The sequence below is a fragment of the Dermacentor silvarum genome, chromosome 4 (genome assembly GCF_013339745.2).
Source record: "Dermacentor silvarum isolate Dsil-2018 chromosome 4, BIME_Dsil_1.4, whole genome shotgun sequence".
NCBI classification, from domain to species: Eukaryota; Metazoa; Arthropoda; class Arachnida; order Ixodida; family Ixodidae; genus Dermacentor; species Dermacentor silvarum.
The window spans coordinates 183325084-183348270 of NC_051157.2; the positions used below are offsets into that span (position 1 = coordinate 183325084).

A 23187-nucleotide genomic window follows, 5' to 3' on the forward strand; every position below is an offset into this window, starting at 1 on the left:
GGATGGTGCGGCACAGGGGAGCACTGCATGGGCCTAATTTTGAGCCCGACACGACCCGGACCTGCCTACTGAAGCCCGTGCCTAGCCTGGGCTCGTGGCTCCAGGCCTAGCTTGAGCTCCCACCTGCATGACCAGGCCCGGCCTAGGCCTGCTGGAAAAAGACTATAATGTCCTTCGACACAAAGCCTTATAGGTGTTGTATCAAAGGACAATAAAGTTGCAGGGACGATAAAACATTGCAAAAAAAGATTTGTTTTAACAGAACAAGTGTACGACCAACATTGAAAAAGCTAACAGAAGTAAAATCTGGGCAAAAAATTTCTTGCAACGCATGTTATTTAAAGCTCATGTACATTTTATGTTGAAAATATGAAGGATTTTTCACATTTGCGAAAACAGCTCTCGAATACTAAAAAGTTCTTGCAGCAAGGAACAACGTAAAATTATATTAGGTGAACAGGAAGCAAAAGCAGCTGAAGTTTAATATGCCCATATTCCAACTTGGGCATGTAATGGAGGAGGGAAATGTGCTACCACACCGACCCTGTCGAATATGCAATGAAGTGCTCCCCTGTATAAATTTAAGGCCCACGAAGGACATTTCAAAAGCAGTTAAGCTGGAAGACATCAATTAGTATTGCAGTGAACATAATTTAATTGTCACTGTGATGCAATAAGTAAAACAATCCTATAGAAAGCGGTAACATAGTCCAGTCGTGAAAGTTGTAACAGCCAGTCCACATCAAGAGTGGCTTATGGTATATGTTTTAAAGCTAATAGCTTTATTTGTCTCTCTTGGCTGTTTTCGTGGTGGAGGTCAGACTCGGCAAGGAAAACGTTAATTCTCTCGCACTCTCTCTCTCACTTGGATGCTCTCTCTCACTGTATATGCTCGCTCCTCGTTTGTTCGTGTGAGATATTTGTTACATTGGCAATCATCGTCGATGGTGTCGGTATAAATTTTCTTGTGCGCGGAAATGAAGGGCGTTTTCCTAAAAAGAAAGAAGAATTAGAACTTGAACGTTTTTTTTTTACCCAGGTAATTTACAGGAAGCTTGAGCTCAGGGTATTGTAAATCGTATTTTCGACAACCACTGTACCAAATTTTGTGAACTTTGTTGCATTTAATAGAAAGAGCAAAAAGAATTTAGTGTAGCTTGCACTGGATGCGCAATGGTAAAGAGACAGTGGAGCTGATGAGCACCTAGCTAGTCCTGGCTTTTGTGCTCAGCTAACCACAACCAAGTCATCCCCAGCATTTTCCGAAATTGATTATTGATCGATTAGCTATTGATAGACTATCGATTGGCCATGTATTTGGGCTAGGCTAAGCACTAGCAAGTCATCCCCAGCGTTAATTTTTATTAAGAGCCTGTTTTTCTAACGTAATTTGAGCTAATTACACGCCTCCTAATAAAACGCGCGGCCACTTTTTATGTGTCCGAAGTAAAAAGCTAACGTAGAAATGCCATTAAATCTCCTAAACAAAGTAGAAATTTATCGCGCACCTGATTTTTAGCAAGAAAAGTAAGCAAGGTTCTCATATGCGTTCCACAATGGCGGCCGGTTTTCTAAAGTCAGCTTCGCCGCATGGTAATAAAATCAGCCTTGCCTCAATACAACTGCGCTATGCGGTAAAGCATAAATAAAGTCGCAGTTTCGCCCGAGAGGCGAAGCGTCGATTGCGATAGCAAACTAGTGGACAGCTATGCATAGTAGTTTTATCGGCCGTATAAACTTGTAAACAGAGGCATACGAACTCGATTAACAAGCATTCTGTCACGCGCGCACAAGCAAACATGAACGCATCTCACTCGATGACCGCGGAAACTCGCCTCCCCCCGAAGCGTTGCGCGCGACTGGAAGACGGCGCGCTTCCTTCCCGCATCCCGCCTTTACGTGCGCGAGATAAGAGCCGCGATCGCCGGCTCACCCTCGCACGCTTTCACTCGCACATACAGCTTACGACGCGCGGCGACAGTTTGATCGCCCGTGTACTTCAGACAGAACCTCACGGCGACGACGACGGCAGAAATGCGCCTCGAGTGTCTATATAATTGATCGCAAAAATTGAGTCAGTTTAGCATACGCCAAAGAGGGTGAAGGCGAAAGCCTGCGCGCTCAAGAGACATTCATTAAATTACTGGACATTCGAGTGCGTTGTTACTTCTTATTGCTTGTTTTTTTCCGACCAAAGGTCGCGGGTGCGACTGCCTTAATTGACGCTACCTTGATTAACCGTGCCTTAATTAAGCTCGCCATAATTAACACCAAATGTGGTTTCAAATCCCGCCAAACGTCGAGGGTGCGACTCCCACCAAAGGTCTAGAGTTTGAATGCTTTAATTAACTCTATATTAATTGACTGTGCCTTAATTAACTTCCCCTTACCACCAAAGGTCATGGGTCCGACTCCCACATATGCTCGAGGATTCGACTACCACTGAAGGTCGCGGGTTCGAGTGCCTGAATTAACTCTATCTTAACACGATGACGACGGCGACCCACGTACCATCAAAATTGTTTGAGCGTTGCTTGCTTGACCTGCGCGTCATCAGAATTGTTGCGTGAGCGTTTGCGTATATGTAAGCCACGATGCCGGGTCGGTGTAGTAAGTGAATTACTACACCGAGTCGTCGTCGTGAACGATTTCGCTTCGACGATACGGTTTTCGCTCAAGGACGTTGAAGGTCGACTGAACGATGAGACATAAGGCTGTCACCTTAATTAAACGCAGCGAAGGCGGTTATAGTTTTGTAACCGATTGCACCGCGCAGGCGATTCCGACGCAATCTTACTGAAAACAAAAAGTGCGCGTTACAATTGAGTGAATAGCGTAATCATACATTGTGAGCTACGGTTATTACTTGAAAATCTTCCTAGTGCAGGCCGGAAATAGGCGTTTTCGACGTGAGATGACTTGTGTTCAACGCATTCTGTCCCCTAAGCTCAGCGGAGACAGGCGCTGTCACTACACAGGGGTCGCTAATGGGGTCACCATAGAGGTCAGGCGCGTGCGTGCTGACTGGTCAAGTTCGAATTATCCGGCGAAGCCACTTTTACGATTCGAAATGACGAAAGTTTGAACCCATAAAAATGCACGGGCGCCAGCCGGGACTTTCGGTCCGAATCGAACTAACCGAAAAATCGAATCATCCGGACTCGGAAGTAACGGAAGTCGACTGCACTAACCGACACGGTAGTTAAACAATGGCCGCGCGTGTTCACTCTAGTAATCTTAGTTGAAAACTGTGCTCACGGTGGCCCGAGCGCCTGGTCGCGAGGGTGTAGGGCCATCTTCATCATTTGGCGCAATAGGCATGAGCACTAGGCTTTCAGGATGCTCTTCGTTTTAGCGTACCGAAATGAGTACCGCGAGGTACGCGTCGCAGTGGTGAAAGACACTGTGGCGTGCCGTCAGCGTCTCGACGACGACGGCAATGTTGCGCCTCGGCTGCTCCGCACGTTCGAGCTGAGCGCGAGAGTAGAACGGCGACAAGACGGCAAGAACGGCGGCAAGAGCAACAGCGTCTGTGAAAGTGCATAAATAAATGTGGGCAACCAAACGCCATCACGTATACCCACAAGTGGTGACCCTGAACTTCCGACGCCAACGCGCCACCCGCTCGTTCCTTCGCCACCGCACCGAGTGTCCACGGTAAACACTTTCAGCCTTGTTCATTCCGGCTGATCATGGACAACACACCCAACAGCGACGTCACAACGAATCCCACGGTACCCGAACCTGTCGTCGCTACTCTCAAGCTACCGGAGTTTTGGCAGTCGGACTCAGAACTCTGGTTTCTGAGCGTCGAGCCTCTCTTCCGACTACATCGAGTAACATCGCAAACAGCAAGGTACGACTGCGTCATCGGTGCTTTACCACCTGCTGTCATCGCCATCGTAAGGGACATTCTGAGCTCTCCGCCTCCTGACACATCCTACGACACTCTTAAAACAGAGCTTATACGCCGGACAACCGAGTCGGAACAGCGTAGGATGCAGCAGCTACTCACCGCGGAGGAGCTCGGTGACCGAAAGCCCACGGAGCTTCTGTGTCGCATGCGGCATCTGATTGGGGACCAGTCTGCTGTATTGGACGCATCCATTCTACGGGAGCTCTTGCTACAGCGACTGCCACAGCATGTGCAGATGATCTTGAGCGTGTCCTCCACAGAAACCTTCGACTCACTGGCACAGATGGCCGACAAAATTATCGATGTCGGCACCCCGGCCATATCTGGAATCGAGAGACAACGTGACTCTTCGCTCTTTGCGCCGGTCTGCAACGACCGATTGGACCGTCGCCTTCGAGCTAACGAGGAGCTCAACCGCAAAGTGGACCATCTGGCCGCTGAACTCAGCTCGCTCAAAGCAGACCACCGAGGCAGTGCGTCATGACAGCGACACCAAAGCAGCGACAGATCACCAAGTCTGCCTCGCAGCATCTGCTGGTACCACCGCCGATACGGAGCACGCGCTCGTCAGTGCAATCAGCCATGCCACTTTGCGGGAAACGCACGGGCCACGCACTGACGGCGGCCAGTGTTTCAGGCCCGACAAACAGCCGCCTATTCCACGTCACTGATCGCGTCACGAAAGTCCGGTACCTCATCGACACAGGTGCCGAAGTGCGTGTCGTTCCTCCTACGCTGGAGGACCGCCGACGACGTCAGACCACGCCGCCTGTCACTGCTGTCAATGGTTCAACCGTAAGGACCTTCGGACACAGGTCCGTTACGTTTGACATTGGCTTGGGACGCACGTTTCGATGGATTTTCTTAGTCGCTGACGTGCGTGTACCAATCATCGGTGCAGATTTTCTTTGGCATTTTAAGCTTGTGGTAGACCTACGACATAGCTGTCTCCTGGATTCTGAGACCAACCTAACAGTTCAAGGCGTGACATCAAGTTTACCACCTTTGCGTCTCGTGCAAGCTCATGCCAAAGTCTCTCCGCCGTGGTCTACACTTCTGGAAGACTTTACCGATCTCTTCCGTGCTTCATCTCTTGAAGACCCGGTACGCCACCATGTCACTCACCACATTGTGACAGTAGGAGCGCCGGTGTTTGCACGTGCTCGTCGTCTCGCTCCTGACCGTTACAAGATCGCAAGGCAAAAATTCGAGCATATGCTTGAGCTCGGATACGTCCGCCCCTCTTCTGGTGCCTGGTCATCACCGCTACACGTGGTCCCCAAGTCATCAGGTGACTGGAGACCGTGCGGTGACTATCGCGCCATCAACAAAGTGACGGTACCGGACCGCTACCCGATACCACACATCCAGGACTTCACGGCATTGCTGCACGGTTGCACCGTATTCAGCAAGATCGACTTAGTGAAGGCATACCACCAAATACCTGTTGAGCCTTGCGACGTACCCAAGACTGCCATAATAACACCTTTTGGTATGTTTGAATACATACGTATGCCGTTTGGTCTACGAAACGCCGCACAAACCTTTCAACGGTTCGTGGACCAAGTTCTTCGTGGTTTGACGTGCTGCTTCGCGTACATCGACGATATCCTCGTCTTCAGTGATAGGGCATAAATAAATGTAGGCAACCAAACGTCATCACGTATTCCCACAACACCGTAGACGAGCTCTAGTCCGAGCGATACCCAAAGGGGTCCACGGACGGGAGGAACAGCGTGTACGCACCTAGTCCCAGAGAGGTTTCCTCTGCGCTCGCAGTTGCTCCGCCTGCGACTCGAAGAACAAAGGTTCGATTCTCGCCAACAAAGGTTCAATGGAAACTGCCCGCACAACCTCACGGGGTACAGCGACAACTCGATCGTCGCCCCGTTCCCTCCAATTCTCCTCTCGCCGCATTTCGCTAGCCGCTATTCGCGTTCTTTTCTTTTTATTTTCTACCACACTACTCTTAAATATTCTCTACTACTTATATCCTCCAATTACGTGTTTCTCTCGTCTGCTCGTGCGATACGCACTAGCGGAGCGGGGAAGCTCACCCCTCGGCTTGCCTCGCCGCACAATGTCCCACCGTGAGTGGAAAAGAAAAAAAAATTCCCACGTGTCCTTAGCTATCGTCTAAGAGATGCGAAGGCGAAAGCTTTGTAAAGCCTACTGTAGTTCACCTTAATCCTCCTTAATCCACTTTAATCTACATTAATCCACCTTACTCGACCTTAATACACACTAATCCTCCTTAATACACTTTAATCGGCCTTACTCCACCATCACCCACTTTAATCCAATCACTAATCAATCAACTAACTTTGCTAATAATTATCCTTATACACGGCTGGACATGCGGTTCGCTTCTGGGCTTTCTTGGGTCACGTGGATTTCTGTAGCTCACAACGCGACCTTGAAACAAAGACATGTAAGGCTTTCGCCTTAAAAGAAACGGTGCAGAATATGCGACAGCCCATGCGATGGCTACGAAACGCGCCGCATGGCTTTTTGAGTAGAATCGGACAACTGGTATGATAGCACTGCTGGGTCATTATTCCACGCGAAACGTCCCACACCCCGAAAGTGGCTATCGCCGATTCTCTTGAGCTTATTGGTGATTGAGTTAATGAGGTTTCACCAAAGTATTTCTCTCGGGGAAAAAAATGTGACGTAAGCGCTCTTTGAAAGTTCGGCGAAGAAGTAAGAGTTGTTTGGTAATTTTTTTTATTGAAGTGTGAAACTTGGTATAATGACAAATCTTATTTTAGACTATGCTACTGGCGTGGTTCTTTCAAGTGATGTCATAAGTGAACACTTACGTGAATTTCCCGCGTTTAATTGTGCCAGTAAAAAAAAGCAAAGAATTGTGCGTTTTCAGAATTTTTTTTTTTTTGCAAGACGTGAACGTTTCAGCCACAATATCTTTTTCACAATTTTTCCCCGACGCTATACTTTATGCTAAAGGTAAGGTTCAAGTATGAAATTGTGATGATGATGTGGGCCCAGGCCTCGAACACACAGAGATGGCACAATGGACACAGAGAGACTTTAATGACCAAGGGACACGACTAGGACAACATACACGATAACACACACAATTCATTTCCTAGTTGTCTGTCGCTTACATACAGCGTCACTGTATATTATAGGATGACGTCTAATTGCGTGTCTGTATCACCCACCCACGGCACGAGGAGTCGCAGTGATGAATCTAGCAACTGGTGGCACAGGGGATGGAGGCCGGGGTGGAGGCGCGGCACCTCGCGTGACAGCTGGGTCGGGACGTCTGCCCACCACACGGTAGACCGTTCAGAAGACTCGGCTGCACCGGAACACGCCAGCGTCATATGCTCGCACAGCAGTGGATCAGGCCGGATCAGGCACAGGGACAAACCAGCCAGCTCTTCCAGCTCAGCCAGGAACACCGGCCTTGGGTAGATGGTCTGCTCGGCTCGTTCGGGACGAAAGCCTAGACCAGGGGCGCTATAACGTAAAATGCTTCCAAACTGTTTTGATTCCAATTTCTGCAATCAGCATCCACGATTGGTCAAAACACTTTCGTGCCCCTCCCAACTTCGCCTGTCTGTCACGCGACGTGACAGACAGGCGAATGTCTCCCCTCTGATATAACGTGTACACACTGATTATGCATGTATAAACCGCACAAAAGAAAAATAATTATTCCTGATTCGACGCCTTTTCACCATTAGCCCTCTGCTATTGGTCCAATGTTTTCTGGCTACTCCTACTTCGCCTGTCTGTCACGCGACCTCACAAAACCGCGAAAACTGACTACGTCAAAGTGACGTGTACGCGAAAAAAATGCATTAATATGCCGAACAAAACTGAAAATTTTTCTGAGTAGCCACAGACTGCCCCGTTCCGAAAGGAATAGAAGATGTCTGCCCGCCGATCGCTGAGGCCGTCGCTACTTGCACCTGCCGGTGAGCATGTATTGATTTGCGCATAATAAACCTTTCTGCGTGGCAGTAAAACGTTATCAAGCCCTTTCGGCATGCATACGACATCGCTCTGCCAACTCTTCCTTGCTGAGGATCCGTTTTAGCGGCATTATCCTTCCGTTGCACGCCGCCGCGATTTTCGACCAGCCACCGCAAGCTAAGTAAGGCGAAGCGGACCAATCGGAGAAGCCGGCACCACCCTCTTCATGCGGTTATCTATTTTCACTGTCCTGGCTCGGCCCCATCGAAACCCTCTCCACTAGAGCGTGCTCCTCACCTCTTGTCACCCAATTAGATAAGAAAAACCGCTGAGATTAGACAATGTTATTGGGTTTGAAAGCGAACAAAAGTGACCTCCTATAAACGAGGAGAGTGTTTGATTGGGTTGTTCAGACAACGCTGCGGGCCACCGCCCGATGCTTGCGTCGGTGGTTACGTAAATTTGACGTCAGGAGTTTGGAACCAAAACAGTTTGGAATGATTTTACGTTATAGCGCCCCAGGCAGCTCAGGCTGGTGACATTGCTGCCCCTTCCGCGCCAGGCACCGGCTCTTCCTCTTCCTCCCACCGCGCACCACAAGTCACGTACATTTGGCCGTGCAATTCAAACACAGTAAAAGTCCTGTCACATTTCCCCCCAAGTTCAGGAAGTCGAGAAGGGGTCTAGCACGCAGGAGTATCGAAAGTTACTCACTTCACGCTTTAAACATTCACGTCAGTTTAATTCGGGTCCGTAGCTATTCGACTTATAGACTGCACCTACGTTGACACAGCCTCTACGCAGGGAAGTCGTAATCCATAAGGAGTAAACTCCAGCGTAGTACGCGACTGCTCACATGCTTCGGGGAATTGAGGTATTGCAGTAGTTGGTGGTACAACTGCAGGATGAACGGGTGACCGTAAAGGTACACATGAAACTTCTGTACCGCCCAGGCAATGGCGAGGCACTCTCTCTCAATTGTGGAGTAGGCAGCTTCACGCGGGAGAAACTTCCGTCTAACGTAGGACATGGAGAGCAAACTTCCGTCGTGTTCTTGCGAAATAACTGCCCCGAGAATTCTCGAAGAGGCGTCCCTGCGTAACAAAAAGTGTTTGCTCAAGTCTGGAGCCTTTAGTACAGGCTGCTGTAACAGCTCCTTTAGTCGCATAACTGTCTCTTCGTGCGGTTAGTGGGGCGGGTCCGACTGAATGGCGTGGCACCGTTCGTTGACAGACGTCACACGATTTCACTAACCGTTCAGTCTCCGACTGGACCCCTGGCCAGTAAAATTCAGCAACGATTCGATCCACCGCTCTCGTCACACCGTGGTGAGCGGTAAGGATTCGTTCATGCTCTAACTTCATCACGGTCCGCCTAAGATATTTTGGCACCACTAGCTGATCGAGTATTTTCCCACCTGACACCTTGTGCTTCCTGTATAAAATGCCATCATGTAAGTAATATTCACTTGCGTGGCCATCCGCCATTATCATCTTGCCGACCTTTTCGAAGCAACGCCTCAGAGACCTATCGTCTTTCTACAAAGCTTTTAATTTGCATTGCTCTATTCGAGTGACTGCGGTTTGCAGAACAGGCAGTGTGGGAAGGGACCGTGTCTTCGTTTTCCTTGACAGAGCTACCAGCTCGGCACCAGATTCTTCGTCGTCTTCTGTTTGTCTCGAGGAGGCGGCTGCGTTTTTAGCTTTGGACAACGTGTGGTCCTCTATGGCACGTAGCTCTGACAGAGCGGTGGATGACGTACTCATGGCAGGGTAACTCTTCTTATCGCTATAATGTTTCTGTGGAGACCATGAACTGGCCGGGTCATTCGGTGAACGGGCACACTTAATGTTTCCCAGCACCACGTCATACAGGGGGTCTCGCATACATTTAACTCGCGCGACGCCTGTAAAAAATGGAGTGTCTAAGTATACTATCGCTTCCGGTAAGTAGTGAATCGTGCGGTCAAGCAAGAACACAGAGCTTTCATTGTTCCTGTCATTTTGTCCTCAGGTACAAAGAGAGCCGCACTGCCACGCGGTATTGCTGCATGCTAGTGTCTTGTAAGACAGACACCAGTTGTGATTGGAGGAAATTTCTTCTCACTGGCAGATTTCAGTCGTCACATTTGGGGCCTGGTTCCATTAACGTCATGTTGACTATTGGGACCATTTCTCCATCTTGAAGCACGACGTATCCGCCAACCTCTTCTGTCGGTTTTGCGGCTTGCGACCGAGCCACCATACACGAAGCTAGTCCTTGATTTTTCTTCTTTGAGGTTTCACCTCCTTGTTCCTTTGTGCTAGACCATCCGTGACCTTCAGGCTTCTCTTTAGTCGGCGACCAGCATTCCGAAGCTCGATGTCCTGCTTTATCACAAGGGAAACACCGATTAGTTGTCCGCGGCGCCGCCGTTGGAGGTGCAGTCTTGCTAGCAGAGTCTAACGCGAACTCCTTGGAGAGCTTCTCTCCACCTAAATTAGTCTGGTTTTATGCCTCTATAAAACAATCGACATTCTTCGACAGCGCTGCCAGGCTCTTACAATTTCTTTCAGGAACACTCGCAGCGACGCAGAACATCTCAAAAACTGTTCAGCAATCATGGCGTCCCTGAGCGAGTCGAAGGTCCTCTCAATGCGGGACACTTCAAGCCAGCGGTCCAAGTAGCCCGATATTCTTCCTGCATACTGCAGGCCAGTCTCGTGATCTTCGGGCCTTGCAGTTCGAAACGTTTCTCGGTATCCCTCAGCGGTGCAGCGAAACCGCTGAAGGAGAGTAGCCTTCAGCTGGTCGTAGTCTAGGGCTGCATTCGAATCAAGCCGTCCCATGACCGTCAACGCTTCTCCTGTCAGGCAAAAGCTGAGGGAGAGTGCCCATTTTGAACAGGACCACTATTGAATTGGTGCCACTCGCTCAAAGCGTTGCAAGTAGGCGTCTAAATAATCCCGGGCTTCGTTAAACGGGGGGATCATCTTATGTGGACTGAATATACCTCAGAATCCACCCTGGTAACCGACTGTTCCGCAGTTGGGTCACTCAACGCGCCTTGTGCGCCAGCAGCCTTTTCCTGGAGCTACGATCTTGAGCTTTAGCACTCGTTCTTCCGCTTCCGATCGTAGGCGCTCTTGTTCTGCCTGCGCTTTCGCGTCTTCGCGATGTTGGGTGCACTGTTCCCGTTCCCTCGCGATTTCTGCCTCAACCCAGCGCTTAAGCTCCGCTCCTGCCATGCCTAACTCTTTCCATATGACCTACAACCTCTCAATCTCCATCGTCCCTCCTGTGCGTTTGATAATCCTGGCAGACTCGCCAAAATTGTGATGATGATGTGGGCCGAGGCCTCAAATACACAGAGATGACACTATGAACACAGAGAGGCTTGACACTGGGACGGGACTAGGACAACGTACACGATAACACACACAATTCACTTTCTAGTTGTCTGTCGCTTACATACAGCGTCACTGTAGGATGATGTCTAATTGTGTGTCAGTATCACACACTCACGGCACGAGGAGTCTCAGTGATGAATCTAGCAGCAGGTGGCGCAGGGGATAGAGGCCGGGGTGGAGGCCCGGCACACGACGAGCCACTCGCGTGACAGCTGGGTCGGGACATCTGCCCACCACAGGGTAGACCGTTCAAAAGACTCGGCTGCACCGGAACACGCCGGCGTCATATGCTCGTACAGCAGTGGAGCAGGCCGGATCAGGCACAGGGACAGTCCGACCTGTTCTCCCAGCTCACTCAGGAACACCGACCTAGGGTAGATGGGACTGCTCGGCTCGTTAGACACGAAGGCTCAGACCAGGTACAGAGACAGCCCGGCCCGCTCTCCCAGCTCACCCAGGAACACCGGCCTTGGGTAGATGAACTGCTCGGCTCGTTCGGAACAAAAGCTCAGACCAGGCAGCTCAGGCTGGTGACATGGCTGCCCCTTCCGCACCACGCACCGGCTCTTCCTCGTTCATCGCGCACCACAACAATCACGCACATTCGGCCGCGCAATTCAAATATTCTCTAAATTCCTATCACAGAAATCAAGTACTTTTATAGAAAATTACCTCCGACTTTGGCAAGAAGTAACTTTTTGACAATGTGCTGACTTAAATATTAAGGCTCTCCAGATAAAAATACGTGATAGCACATTATACGCACCAACCGTTCAGCTTGTTATCCAGACATTTTAATTTTAGTAAGGTGTGTTTGAGGCGAGAAAAATAAATTGAAATCCACAACCAATCCACCAGTAGGCACATCCGAACTGTGTCTTCACTGCAAGATAGGTGCGTGTCATAATTGAAATATTGCCGTGCTCATGAACTCTATGTGCACAAAATATGGGCTCAAGCTTTTTGTGCACTGTAAATGGTAGTAAAGTATCCGTTTTCGCTGTTTGAATGTTGATGCCTCCCCAACTACGTTTTACGATAATATATTTGTGTGAAATGAAAGTAAACCGCGACTGCTTTGAGGTCGGCGTCAGGGCCGGATAGTGCACGGCGCTGATTCATAGTTTTGTAAGTACCACAGGTAATTAGATTATCAGTTATGGAAACACCTGAATCATCGACGCTCCGCGCCAACTGTGGCATAGGAGATAAATGTCAAGAAATATCCAGTTTGCAGGTTGTATTCTGCTGTAAGTGCCTGTGGGCCTGGTCAAGCACCGTCTTAGTTCTGATGGGAAGCAGCACAGAAGAAATGGCCATGTGATTAATGTGCCTCCGCGTGGGACAAAATGAGCCGAAGTTTGCCACTATCTGCCACTAAAAGAAGCTTACATCTATGCCGTGTTTGCCTACCTGACCTCCTCAGCCTCCCCCCCCCCCCCCCCCGTCCCCCAAATTAGAAATGGTGAACTGACGAACATTCGCCGTTTACGATGCATTTATAACTGTGAAGTGACACAGCACATGTTCGTTTGGCAAATAGACACAGTGCATATGCATGCCAAAAAAATTGCCGACCGCTTTTGGTCACATTTGGGGTTCGGGACGTTTCGCGTGGAATGACCCTTGCGGTATGTTTGGTATGTTGGTGCGCCAACTTGGAAAATATTTTTAGCGCCAGTGGACTAGGACGGAAGGAAGACGTTGACTAGACAATGCGCTATGATATGATAGGTCGCAGTGCATGGTAGATGTGCTTCAATGGTAGCGATGAGGAAAAAAGTCGCAGTTTCGCCCAAAATTGAAGCATCGATTGCGATAGCAAATTAGTAGACAGCTATACGAATGAAGGATATTAGTTCCATCGGCCGTATAAATCTGCCAACATTCGCTTACTAAATTAACAAGCACGGTGTCGTGCAGAGAAAACCATGAACTCGTCTCACTCGATGACCGCGGAAACTCGCTGTCAAGACGCTGTAGTGAGGAAGCGCGGCTGCAGCAGCGAAGGAATTGACCTTCGTGCTGCCTCTCGCTTCAACGCGAACTAATCGTCGAAAGCACAGCGCATACGAAGCTGCCAGCACACGGTGCACTTTGTCCACGTCGCAGATCGCTTTCAAGATACCGCGCCGTACGCAGCAGGCGCCGGAGTAGAACGCCCCCCTCCGTCCTTCCCCTCCACCCGGTGCCTATATAGCGTGCGAATGAAGATGGCGCGCTTCCTACCCGCTTTCCTCCCTCGCGCGCGCGAGATTGAGCCGCGATCGTCGGCTGACCCTCGCAAGCTTTCACTCGCATACACAGCATACAGCGCGCTTTGACGATGTTATCGTGCTTACACTTTTTGTGGAACATCACGGTGACGGTGACGATGATGGCAGAAATGTGCCTGGAGTGTCCATATAATTGCTATCGAAAAAAAATTATACCGATCCCACGCACTGTGGGAATCGGTGTAAGCCAAGCTTTCTGTGGTGTTTGCGTGATTGACTGTGATTGTCGGTGATGCTGATGGCGAATGTTTCATGTTATTGAGCGCTTTGTGCATCACGAAAGGGGTGAGGTGGCGTTCTCCTTGCATGCATACCTTGTGTTTGTCCACGCCCCAGGTGGTCCAAATTAATCCGGAGTTCCCACTACGGCGTGCCTCATAATCAATCAGATGGTGGTTGTGGGACGTAAGACCCGAGAATTTCAATTTTAAAGAATTTTTGAAGGGAAAATTAGCAACAACGAAATGCTTGCAAAAGTGAGACCCTGATGTTCATGTGGTCATTTGTATATATGTAAATAAATTTGTACTGAAGTTCATCTGGGAGTACTTGAAAATATCGCCACCGGGGGGGGGGGGGGGAGTTGTTACCGACTGACCCCCCCCCCCCTCCCTCCGCCCCTTGGCCGGACGATCTCCCGGATTTAGTTTCTCCGAACTTGGCAGGTATGTAGATGTTCATTTGAAGGCTCTATATGACGCTGCAAATGCAAAAATGAGCTGACCCGTTTCTGATAGAAATCGAAAAAAAAAAAGCAGTTGCAGCCTACGCTGGTGCAAAGGCTTACTTCGCACTTTGAACAGTACATAAAAGTGCGTGTACACCGAAATTTCTGGGTACCAGGGATACCTGGCATAAAACGACACTCGACAACACCCGACCTTCCCCTCCCCCAGCCAAATAGGTGCCCCCTCTCCCCGAAAACACATTCCCGGCTACGCCGCTGTACACTCTATACTCAAGCACGCCACAGCAGCCCGCATGTTCATTTGGGACATAGGTAGTTAAACCCGTAATTTGACGTGGAAGCATATCTCCGCTACAGGATGTAAGGACAGGGCTGATTCAGGTATGCCAGAAGTAAAACATTTCCTTGCTAGCATAAATATATTCTAAAGCATCCTGGACAGAAGGCTGCATGAATAGATGAGCTACGATTGCCATCTGTTTTGGATATGCATTCCTAGGAGACCTACGATGTTCAGTGGTTGACCCGAGTCCAACTATGAAAAGTAGAGAAACCAAGCAAAGACTCTAAGTTGTCTTCTATCGACAACAATTTTTATTTAGAGCCTGAAATGTTTTACGAATATTGGTCCCTAAAAATATTAGGCACAATGTTTACAAATGCGTAGCCCTGCACTACAAAACAAACTGCACCTGTTGAAGCATCTAAAGCGGACAAGTTCGATATGAGTTTTCAGGTTACGTGAAGTTCTTAGAATGTTTACAAGGATTTGGAAATGTCGTACTCACTAATTAGTGGTGTATTTCGGAGTGGCGTACTATACAAAAATTTTCTCTGCTTCATATGTCTCGATCAGTGGGTGCACCTTACAAAATTGTAACATAAGAACGTGGGCGCGATTGGAGATCAGTTGCTGCAACGTCACAAAGTGGCCGTATGCAAAATTTGCGACAACGAGAGGGAGAGAGCAGCCAATCGGTGAACTCCCCGGACGACAAGCGTCCGGGGAGTTTGTCGTTTTTGGTGACGTCAAAATGATGACACGCTCCTGTCAATCATTTTATTTGTATTTATTCATACTACAGGCCAACATACTGGCCCATACAGGAGAGGCAATACAGTTGACAAGGTAATGACAATGCAAGAAAAATAGTAAAATTTACACAGTGCATGAAAAGGATGCAGCCCATAGCCACGTTACAACATCAAAATGCTTGCCTTAGCGCAGTATATAACTACAACAAAAAGAACCGCACATTTGAATTTATATTTGAATGAAAAAAAGCTGTGCCAAACAACAATCGGGCACTAAACATAACAAAATACAGGAAATTTCGCATAAAAAAAGGAGAAAATAGTTACAAATACTGCTTGTGGTTGTATTAATTTATGTGACAAATAGTTTTTTAACTCATTTGTGAAGTTCCCCGATTGTAGTACATCAACAGTGAGGCAATTCCATTCGTTTATAGTACGCGGATAAAACCATTCATGTGAGATTTTGTTTTAGCAAATATTGGCGTAAGGGAAAAGTGTCTCTGGCTTGTTGTTCAAGCATTAAGAGGCGTTACATAAGGAGGAAATTGAAGCCCGATTTTTCCATTTATGATGCTATGTAAAAACTGGAGACGACTAACTTTGCGCCTGTGTTCTAGTGAACAGATTTTATTTCTAAGCAATAATAAGGACGGGGAATCCTCTCTTTTATATCTTCCAAAGATAAATCTAACGGCCTTCCTTTGTACACGTTCCAAACTCATGATGTCATTTTTGGTATGAGGATCCCATACAACCGCCGCGTATTTAAGTTTCGTTCGCACGAATGTGTTATATGCTAAAATTTTGGTGTTTACCGGTGCCTTTTTAAGTTTCCCTGTTTCAAGAACCATAATTTGCGCAAAGCTGCTGGACATGTAAGCGAAATATGGTCTGACCAGGAGAATCTGTTTGTGAATGTGACGCCTAAGTATTTGTATTTTTCAACATCACTTATTTTTGTGTCGTTTAGAACATAAGAAATATACTAGGTTCCTTTTTCCGTGTTACTCGCAGCAAGACTGTTTTATGTACTTTTATTTCCATGCCCCAAAGTTTACAGATATCGGAAATTGCAATAACTGACTTCTGCAAGCATGCGTGATAGTTTCGTGAAGCTATATTTTTAAATATGACACAGTCATCCGCTAATAAATTAACATGCACATCATCGGGGATTTAGTCTATTATATCATTAATATAGATCAAAAATAAAAGGGGTCCTAATACGCTGCCTTGCGGTACGCCCGAAGTTACCTGACGGTCACTTGAGGAACATTTATTAATTTCTACGAACTGCTGCCTATGTCGGAGATATGCCTGGATCCATGATATAATACTTGAAGGAAGACCAATACACTCAAGCTTGTGGATAAATTTTCCGTGGGGTACCTTATCGAACGCTTTACTAAAATAAAAAAAAGTAGCATGTCAACTTGTTCCGGACGAGTCAAGTACTTCAGAGATTTTATGAACAACTGGCACAAGCTGAGTTGAAGTCGATATTCCCTCTCTGAACCTATGCCGTAGTGGAGATAGGACATTGTGATCTGTCAAATACTGACGAATAAAGCCTGCGACAATGTGCTCTAACAGTTTGCTGCATGTGCTTGTAATAGAAACAGGACGATAATTTGACACTGTAAGGCGATCACCCTTTTTATGAATTGGGACAACTCTTGCCTTACGCCAGTCTGATGGTAACTCTGCTAAATGTAAGGATAATTTGAAAAAAAAAATCTGTTAAGAATACACATATCTGTTCTGCATGCCTTCGTAAAAACGCATTCGGAAGCTTATCAGGGCCTGCAGATTTCCTAACGTTGATATTAAGAAGCATTTCTAAAACAACTTCTCGGGAAATCATAATATCGCGTAAGAAAGACCTATTTGTATTGCATCGTTCGAATTCATCTATAGGTCAATTCGAAAGATGCAATACAAATAGGTCTTTGCTTACTGGTGATGAACCACCAACCTGTGGTAGATGTGGTGAGAAGCTGACCGTCCTCCATGTACTCGTGGAGTGTCGGGAAGCCGAAACCGAGAGAAGGAAACATTTTCCTGTAGCATACCGCTACAATATCCCTCTTCATCCCATGATGTTTATTGGTGAAGAACCGCTTTTCAATGCCAAAGCAGTCCTCGATTTCTTGAACGATGTTGTGGTACACGTTATAGCCCAATCAGTTCGTAGCGCATCCTCTCTCTAGAGGATGCCGCTGTGATAGTTTTTTATAGCACATGCCTCCAGGCCCTTGTGGTTCAAGGGCTCTGTTTAGGCAGTAGTGCTTCCTGCCAATTACTGCATCTTAAATATTTTAAATATAGTATTCTTCTTTCTCAACGCATTCTTCATTTCATAGTACACCTCATTAGTCATTGCCATGATTTTAGTACATTTATATTTTACGCGCTTTACAGCGATAATTTTTAGGCCCCTTTACAGCCACGTTTCATCTACTTCTCAGAATTCATCGCTCCACAGCACACTCACAAACACTGGCATGGCGCTCTTTGGCCATAACTGGCCCTTGCGCAATAAAACACCATACATCATCATCATCATTCATCTAGGTCAGAGAATACACTCCCAAAGTAATCATTAAAGTGCTCAGCAATTATGTGGGCGTCTTACGTAATTTTACTATTAATCTTTATTTTATGTGATGCCTCTTTTGACGGACTTAAATAGCGCCAAAACTTCTGTAGAGCACTTGAAATAAAATCAGCAAGGCTATGACTGAAGAATCTTTCTCGTGCAGCTTTGACTTTTGCCAGTAATTTACTTCTTAATTCATTGACATGCGCGCTCTTTATCTTTTATGTTTCCGATATAATGCGATTGAAACGTCATTCTCATCGGCGAACTTGGGGACCGACGCCCGAGAGACTTTATTAACTGCCTGGTTAAACAACTATGTTTTCCCTCATGCCATGCCTCATGTTTTAAAGAGCAGCTTAAACATTATGAGCTCACATCTAAGCACATGGAAACAAGAAATCGTATTGGTCGGCAGCCACTGCATCGAATTCGATGAGGTTTGTTGCATTTCAAAGAAAAAAGTTCTTGCAACTATTGGGAGCACATTTTTTTATTAAAGCCGTCAATTATTTTTTACAAGTGTTGAAAATCGCAGCACTTAAACACAATGCCAGTTTTACAACTCTATAACTATGGGGCGCGATCGGAGATCTTTGTTCGAAACGCGTTCTGTTTAGTTGCTGCAACGTCACAAAGTGGCAGTATGCAACCTTTTTTGAGAAGGGGAGGGAGAGAGCAGCCAATCGGCAAGCGGTTAACCATTCCGTAGCCGCAGCCGCCGTTTAGATCTAATCCACCAGACTCGCCATGCGAAGCCGGGCCCGTAGCGAGCGGATGACCGCTCGAACTTCACATCTCTCGATCGTCGCCTTCTGCTCCTAACAGACGACGTGTTCGTAATCAAAATGCTGATAATCAAATGCTGATGATCAATTTATGCAGAAATTATATGATCTCTTGAAATATAGAGGAAAAAGCTTAATAATTACGGGTGATTTTAATCTCCCACAAATAGAATGGGAAAATTGGAGTTATGGACACAGTCTTTCCTCTGACTTACTCATTGATATCATGTCAACTTTCAGTCTCCAGCAGGTTGTCAGTGTATGTACTCGGGGAGGGAATATTCTTGACCTCTTATTCCTCAGAGAAGTTTTCGGTGAAGGAACCGTCGAAATTGAAACAGGCATTTCCGACCATAATTTGATTTCTTTTTCGTCATCGATGGCTGTGAATAATGTCAGACTACCCAGAGAAAAATTCAGGTTAGGGATTATGCTAAAGCAGATAATGAATCGATTATTGATTACTTGGACCTGTACTTTATTATTGTCTTGGATGATGTCGAGCTTTCATGGCAAAGGTTCAGGGATAATGTTACTTATTGTATTGAAAGATTTATTCCATTGAAGGGGGTCAAGAAACCTCCATGTAACCAGTGATGTATGCAATTAACAAAATAAAAGTTTGCGAGATAGACGCTTTTGACACCAGTTTCAGTTCGAGGTTCAGAAAGCAAAAGCGTGGCTACCGTCCTTGACTAGCGGTAATGGCGGTGCCCCGGCGCCTCTTCCATGGCTGAATAAACTCGTGCTAATATATATATTCGCATAATTGTTATACGGCGTCGTTCTCCAACGTCGTTTAAGCTGTGTCTGTTATAATAATTTAAAAACGACATCAGTGACAGTTTAGCAAATGTCAACACATATTTAAATGCACTCTGTAGCAGCCAGTCAACACTGTTCTGAATTAAGAATGTTTCGACATGTAGCATCGATCATACCGAATGAGACTTAGTGAACTGCATCCACTCAAAGCGACACGGAATTCACGAGTTCGACGGGGTGATAGTAATTACCTTGCTGTAACATTGTCTTCCTTCGTTTTTCTCACGGTTGCGAAAATTTTCGAATATCTTGCATTCTAGTAGTGTGGATTGCTGGGCCAGTTAAGCACGCGCCTCCATGCCCTTGCGTTTTCAAAGGGTCTGTGAAGGCAGTAGTGCTCTTTGAAAAGATTTATCTTTGATATATTTTCGGTTATTGTCATTATTTAGCAATTAGTTTTTTCGTGTTCATAGTGCACCTCATTAGGCAATTGCCATAATTTTATTACGTATATATTTTACGCAATTTACAGCGATTGTTTTTAGGCCCGTTTACAGCCACAACACATCTACCTTCCGCTATTCATTGCTCCATTGTCAACTCATGAACACTGGCCTGGCGCTCTTTGGTCATACCTGGCCCTTGCGCCATTAAATAACATACATCATCATCATCATCATGCTGGGCCAGTTGGTGCATGATGACAATGTGGGGGTTCCAGCAGGTGCAAAACTCCCACATTGTCACCATGCACCAACTGGCCCAGCAAACAACGCTGTACTAATTGTTTGTGCCTGTGCGTTGGCCTGTGCGTTTTCCTCCATCGCTCACGTTTTGGCCAAGACGACACCACTTTCTCCGCAAACTCCCTACACGCACACATATAAAATGAAGTTCCCTGCGTGGAGTATCACTAGTCGGCTTCCTTCGCAAACGTGCTTACCGGTCACTCGCAAACTCGCCTGCGCGTGTTCTGCTTCCTCGCAGGCCATCGGGAGGCAAGAGCAGCGACACGGAGTCCGAGGAGTAACGGCCAGCCAGGGCTTCTTTTCAAGCCTCTTGACGTTCTGTCTCCTATTTCCTTTGTCTCTTCAGCGCACGGTGTTGCTCTTTTTTTTTTTTTTTTTTCAGCAACGACATTCTTCATTAAAACGAAGTGCCTCTCTTTTTTGTCAGCGCAGCGTTTCTGTTACTTTCGTGCAGTGCGCAAAAGAGCCAGATGTTCACAGGGTTCAAGGTACATGGAGACCTTTGAGTGCTCTACATTGGTTGAGGCCTCGTGCTGAGGCTTTCCCTATTCGCATGTACTGTTGATCATTTCATTTACACAATACTACAGTTTCAACATGGAGGAAGGAAACCCCAGGAGAGGCCCTGGCCAGCACGAGCGTATTGGAGAAGGTGTGGCGGAAGTCACGTGCTGTTTTTCGCAAAGGAGCACTGGGATGGGTACCCCAAATGTCAACGTTGCCATGACAACCGCGCTCCTGAAGCTTCGTTGCTGCTCTCGGTCTCTGAAAAGTGAGATAAAATTTTTCCGCCGGTGTCTTTCCCGCAGCACCTTTTGTTCGCGAGAAAAGCTGACTTTGGGGTTTGGTGTGTAAGCTTGAAGTTGTGTTTTGGGTCTGTGAGTGTGAGTGTCGGCCAGCAATAGATACACTCAAGCAATCACGGCGCGGGTCTTCGTCGTCTTCTTCAACGTGCCACGGAAAAACACAGGAGCGCGTCTGCTTCACTAAACCTGCTACAGAAGTGTCGTAAGCTTTGTTTTGACGCGCGTCGGCAGCACACACTTCCGGCCGCTCGTAACAATGCAAGTTCGAAGTTCGCGCCCATCCGCTCCGGCGAGCTGCAGAAACCCTGATTGGAGGCGCAAAGAGAGGTGGCACACCAACATGGCTGCACTTCCGGCTTCAAAAAAGTGACGTCAGGGCCTCTCCTGTTTTGTTTCCTTCCTCCATGAGTTTCAAGAAGTACGACGACGACGACGACAACAACCACCACGATGTCAACACACGGTCTCTTCCAAACGCTTCTGCATGTCCTATTGTTCGTTCGACTTAGTACAGCGATCAATAGTATAATCTAAGTGGGATCTTAACTTTTGTGCTTCCACAAGCATTTAGAGAGTTCCAGATGGTTTTACACATCTTCAGTGAAATTGCCTTAGACTGATTGGATTGATCGTGGTCTTGCATGGAACCGTCGTCTCAGCAAGGTCTCTAAGAGACTTCAGTACGTGCTATATGTGTAAAGCACCAACATTAAAAAAAAAAAAGAAAGAAAATGTGGCCAGCTTGCACTAGTGATGCAAGGCTGGAGTAAACAGCGGAGCTGGTGGTTGACCTAGCTTCTTCCATGTATTACCCCAGGTGGTCTAAATTTCCGGAGTCCCCCACTACGGCGTGCCTCATAATCAGAACTGGTTTTGGCACGTAAAACCCCATAATTTATTTATTATTTATTATTCCATGTATTACTAGGCTTGGCTAAGTTTTGCCAGGAAATGGTAATAAGTGCTGCTAGGCACGGTATTCCGAATGGGCTCGCCGCCAACGCGCAGATTCTCGCTTGGCCGCGCGACGCGCTTGAAGATGAGCGGCTTCTTCTTCGGGTGTCCGGATTTTCTTTGGTCGTCCTATGTCAAGGGTACATGTACTCGCCACAGAGTCAACGAGAGTTCTGCCGCCGTCGCGCCGGTTCCGAGCTTTATCTCTGAGGTGACGTCACGGCCAAGCTGCGCCTCCACACTTGCCGGGGCGTGGCTAGTCGAAGCCTGCCGAGCCGCCGCCAGAGGCGCCTGCTGCAGTCACGGACACCGCGCGTTCGGTGTGAACGCGGGGAAACGCGGGCGGCGTCGGCTCTGCGCGTTGCCTCGTTGGTGCTGTTACAATTTATCTCCCTCGCTCTCATTTTCACTTTCTTTCTCCCGAGCATAGCGCGTGCCGCGCGCATGCTTTCCTTTCCTCTCTTTAACGTCTTATGTCAAGGCAACATGTGCACGGCACGAGAGAGGAGGCAAAGCACACGCCGCTCCGCGAGGTGGTTGCTGGGCAACGCGCGGTGACGTCATCGCCAGGAGCAGTTTTTGTTCGCACTGCGCGGCGCAACCAAGAGCTTAAACAGCTCCGCTGTTAAAAGATCCGGACAGATTAAAAATATAGTTTGTGACAGATATCGCGCAGCTCCGGGAGGAAAATGGGATCAATTAGAAGTTAGTTAATTTTAATCTTTGTGGATGTGGCGTTGCGCTGCTGAGCTCGAGGTCGCGGGTTGGAACCTGGTCGCGGCGGCCGCATTTCGATGGAACGGAATGCACAGATGCTCGTGCACTCAGATTTGTGTACACTTTAAAGAACCCCAGGCGGTGAAAATTATTCAAGAGTCCCCCACTACGACGTGCATCATAATCGCATCGTGGTTCTGGCACGCAAAAGGCCGGAATTTAATTTAACTTTAAATAATGTTTAAAGGTGCCGTTAGGTTAGGTTCATTCCAGGGTGTCGCTGAACTTTTCTAGGCACTTCTGGACATAGTCGACCAGGTCGCGTTGGTCGCGCTGTCTCTAGGCGAGGATGGGCTGGAGGCCGGTGTGGAGCCTGGAGGTATAGGCTAGATCGCAGGTGGCAGGGGAGGGGGATGGCATACTCGTGGTGCGGTGGTACAAAAAATTGGAGGACGCTCATGTTTCTGCTTTAAGAGTGGAACGCGACAGCAGTCAAAGATCCCTGGCTGCTTATCAGACTTTTTTCTTATATATTCAAATTACAATCCGACGCTATC

The 23187-nt window shown here is 47.5% G+C and overlaps 1 protein-coding gene across 4 annotated transcripts in view; it reads left to right on the top strand.

Annotated features, from left to right (window-relative positions):
* Positions 1-20546, top strand: part of LOC119450832 (heat shock protein beta-6) — a 72729-nt gene extending 52183 nt beyond the window's left edge. For 3 of the 4 annotated variants that reach the window (XM_049666268.1, XM_037714325.2, XM_049666269.1), the window contains exon 5: positions 20392-20546. In XM_049666268.1, coding sequence (XP_049522225.1) covers positions 20392-20434 — 43 coding nt within the window. In that variant the 3' untranslated portion in view covers positions 20435-20546. The remainder of the gene's footprint in view (positions 1-20391) is intronic. The other variant, XM_049666270.1, reaches the window with a different exon arrangement.
* The last annotated feature ends 2641 nt before the right edge of the window (positions 20547-23187 follow it).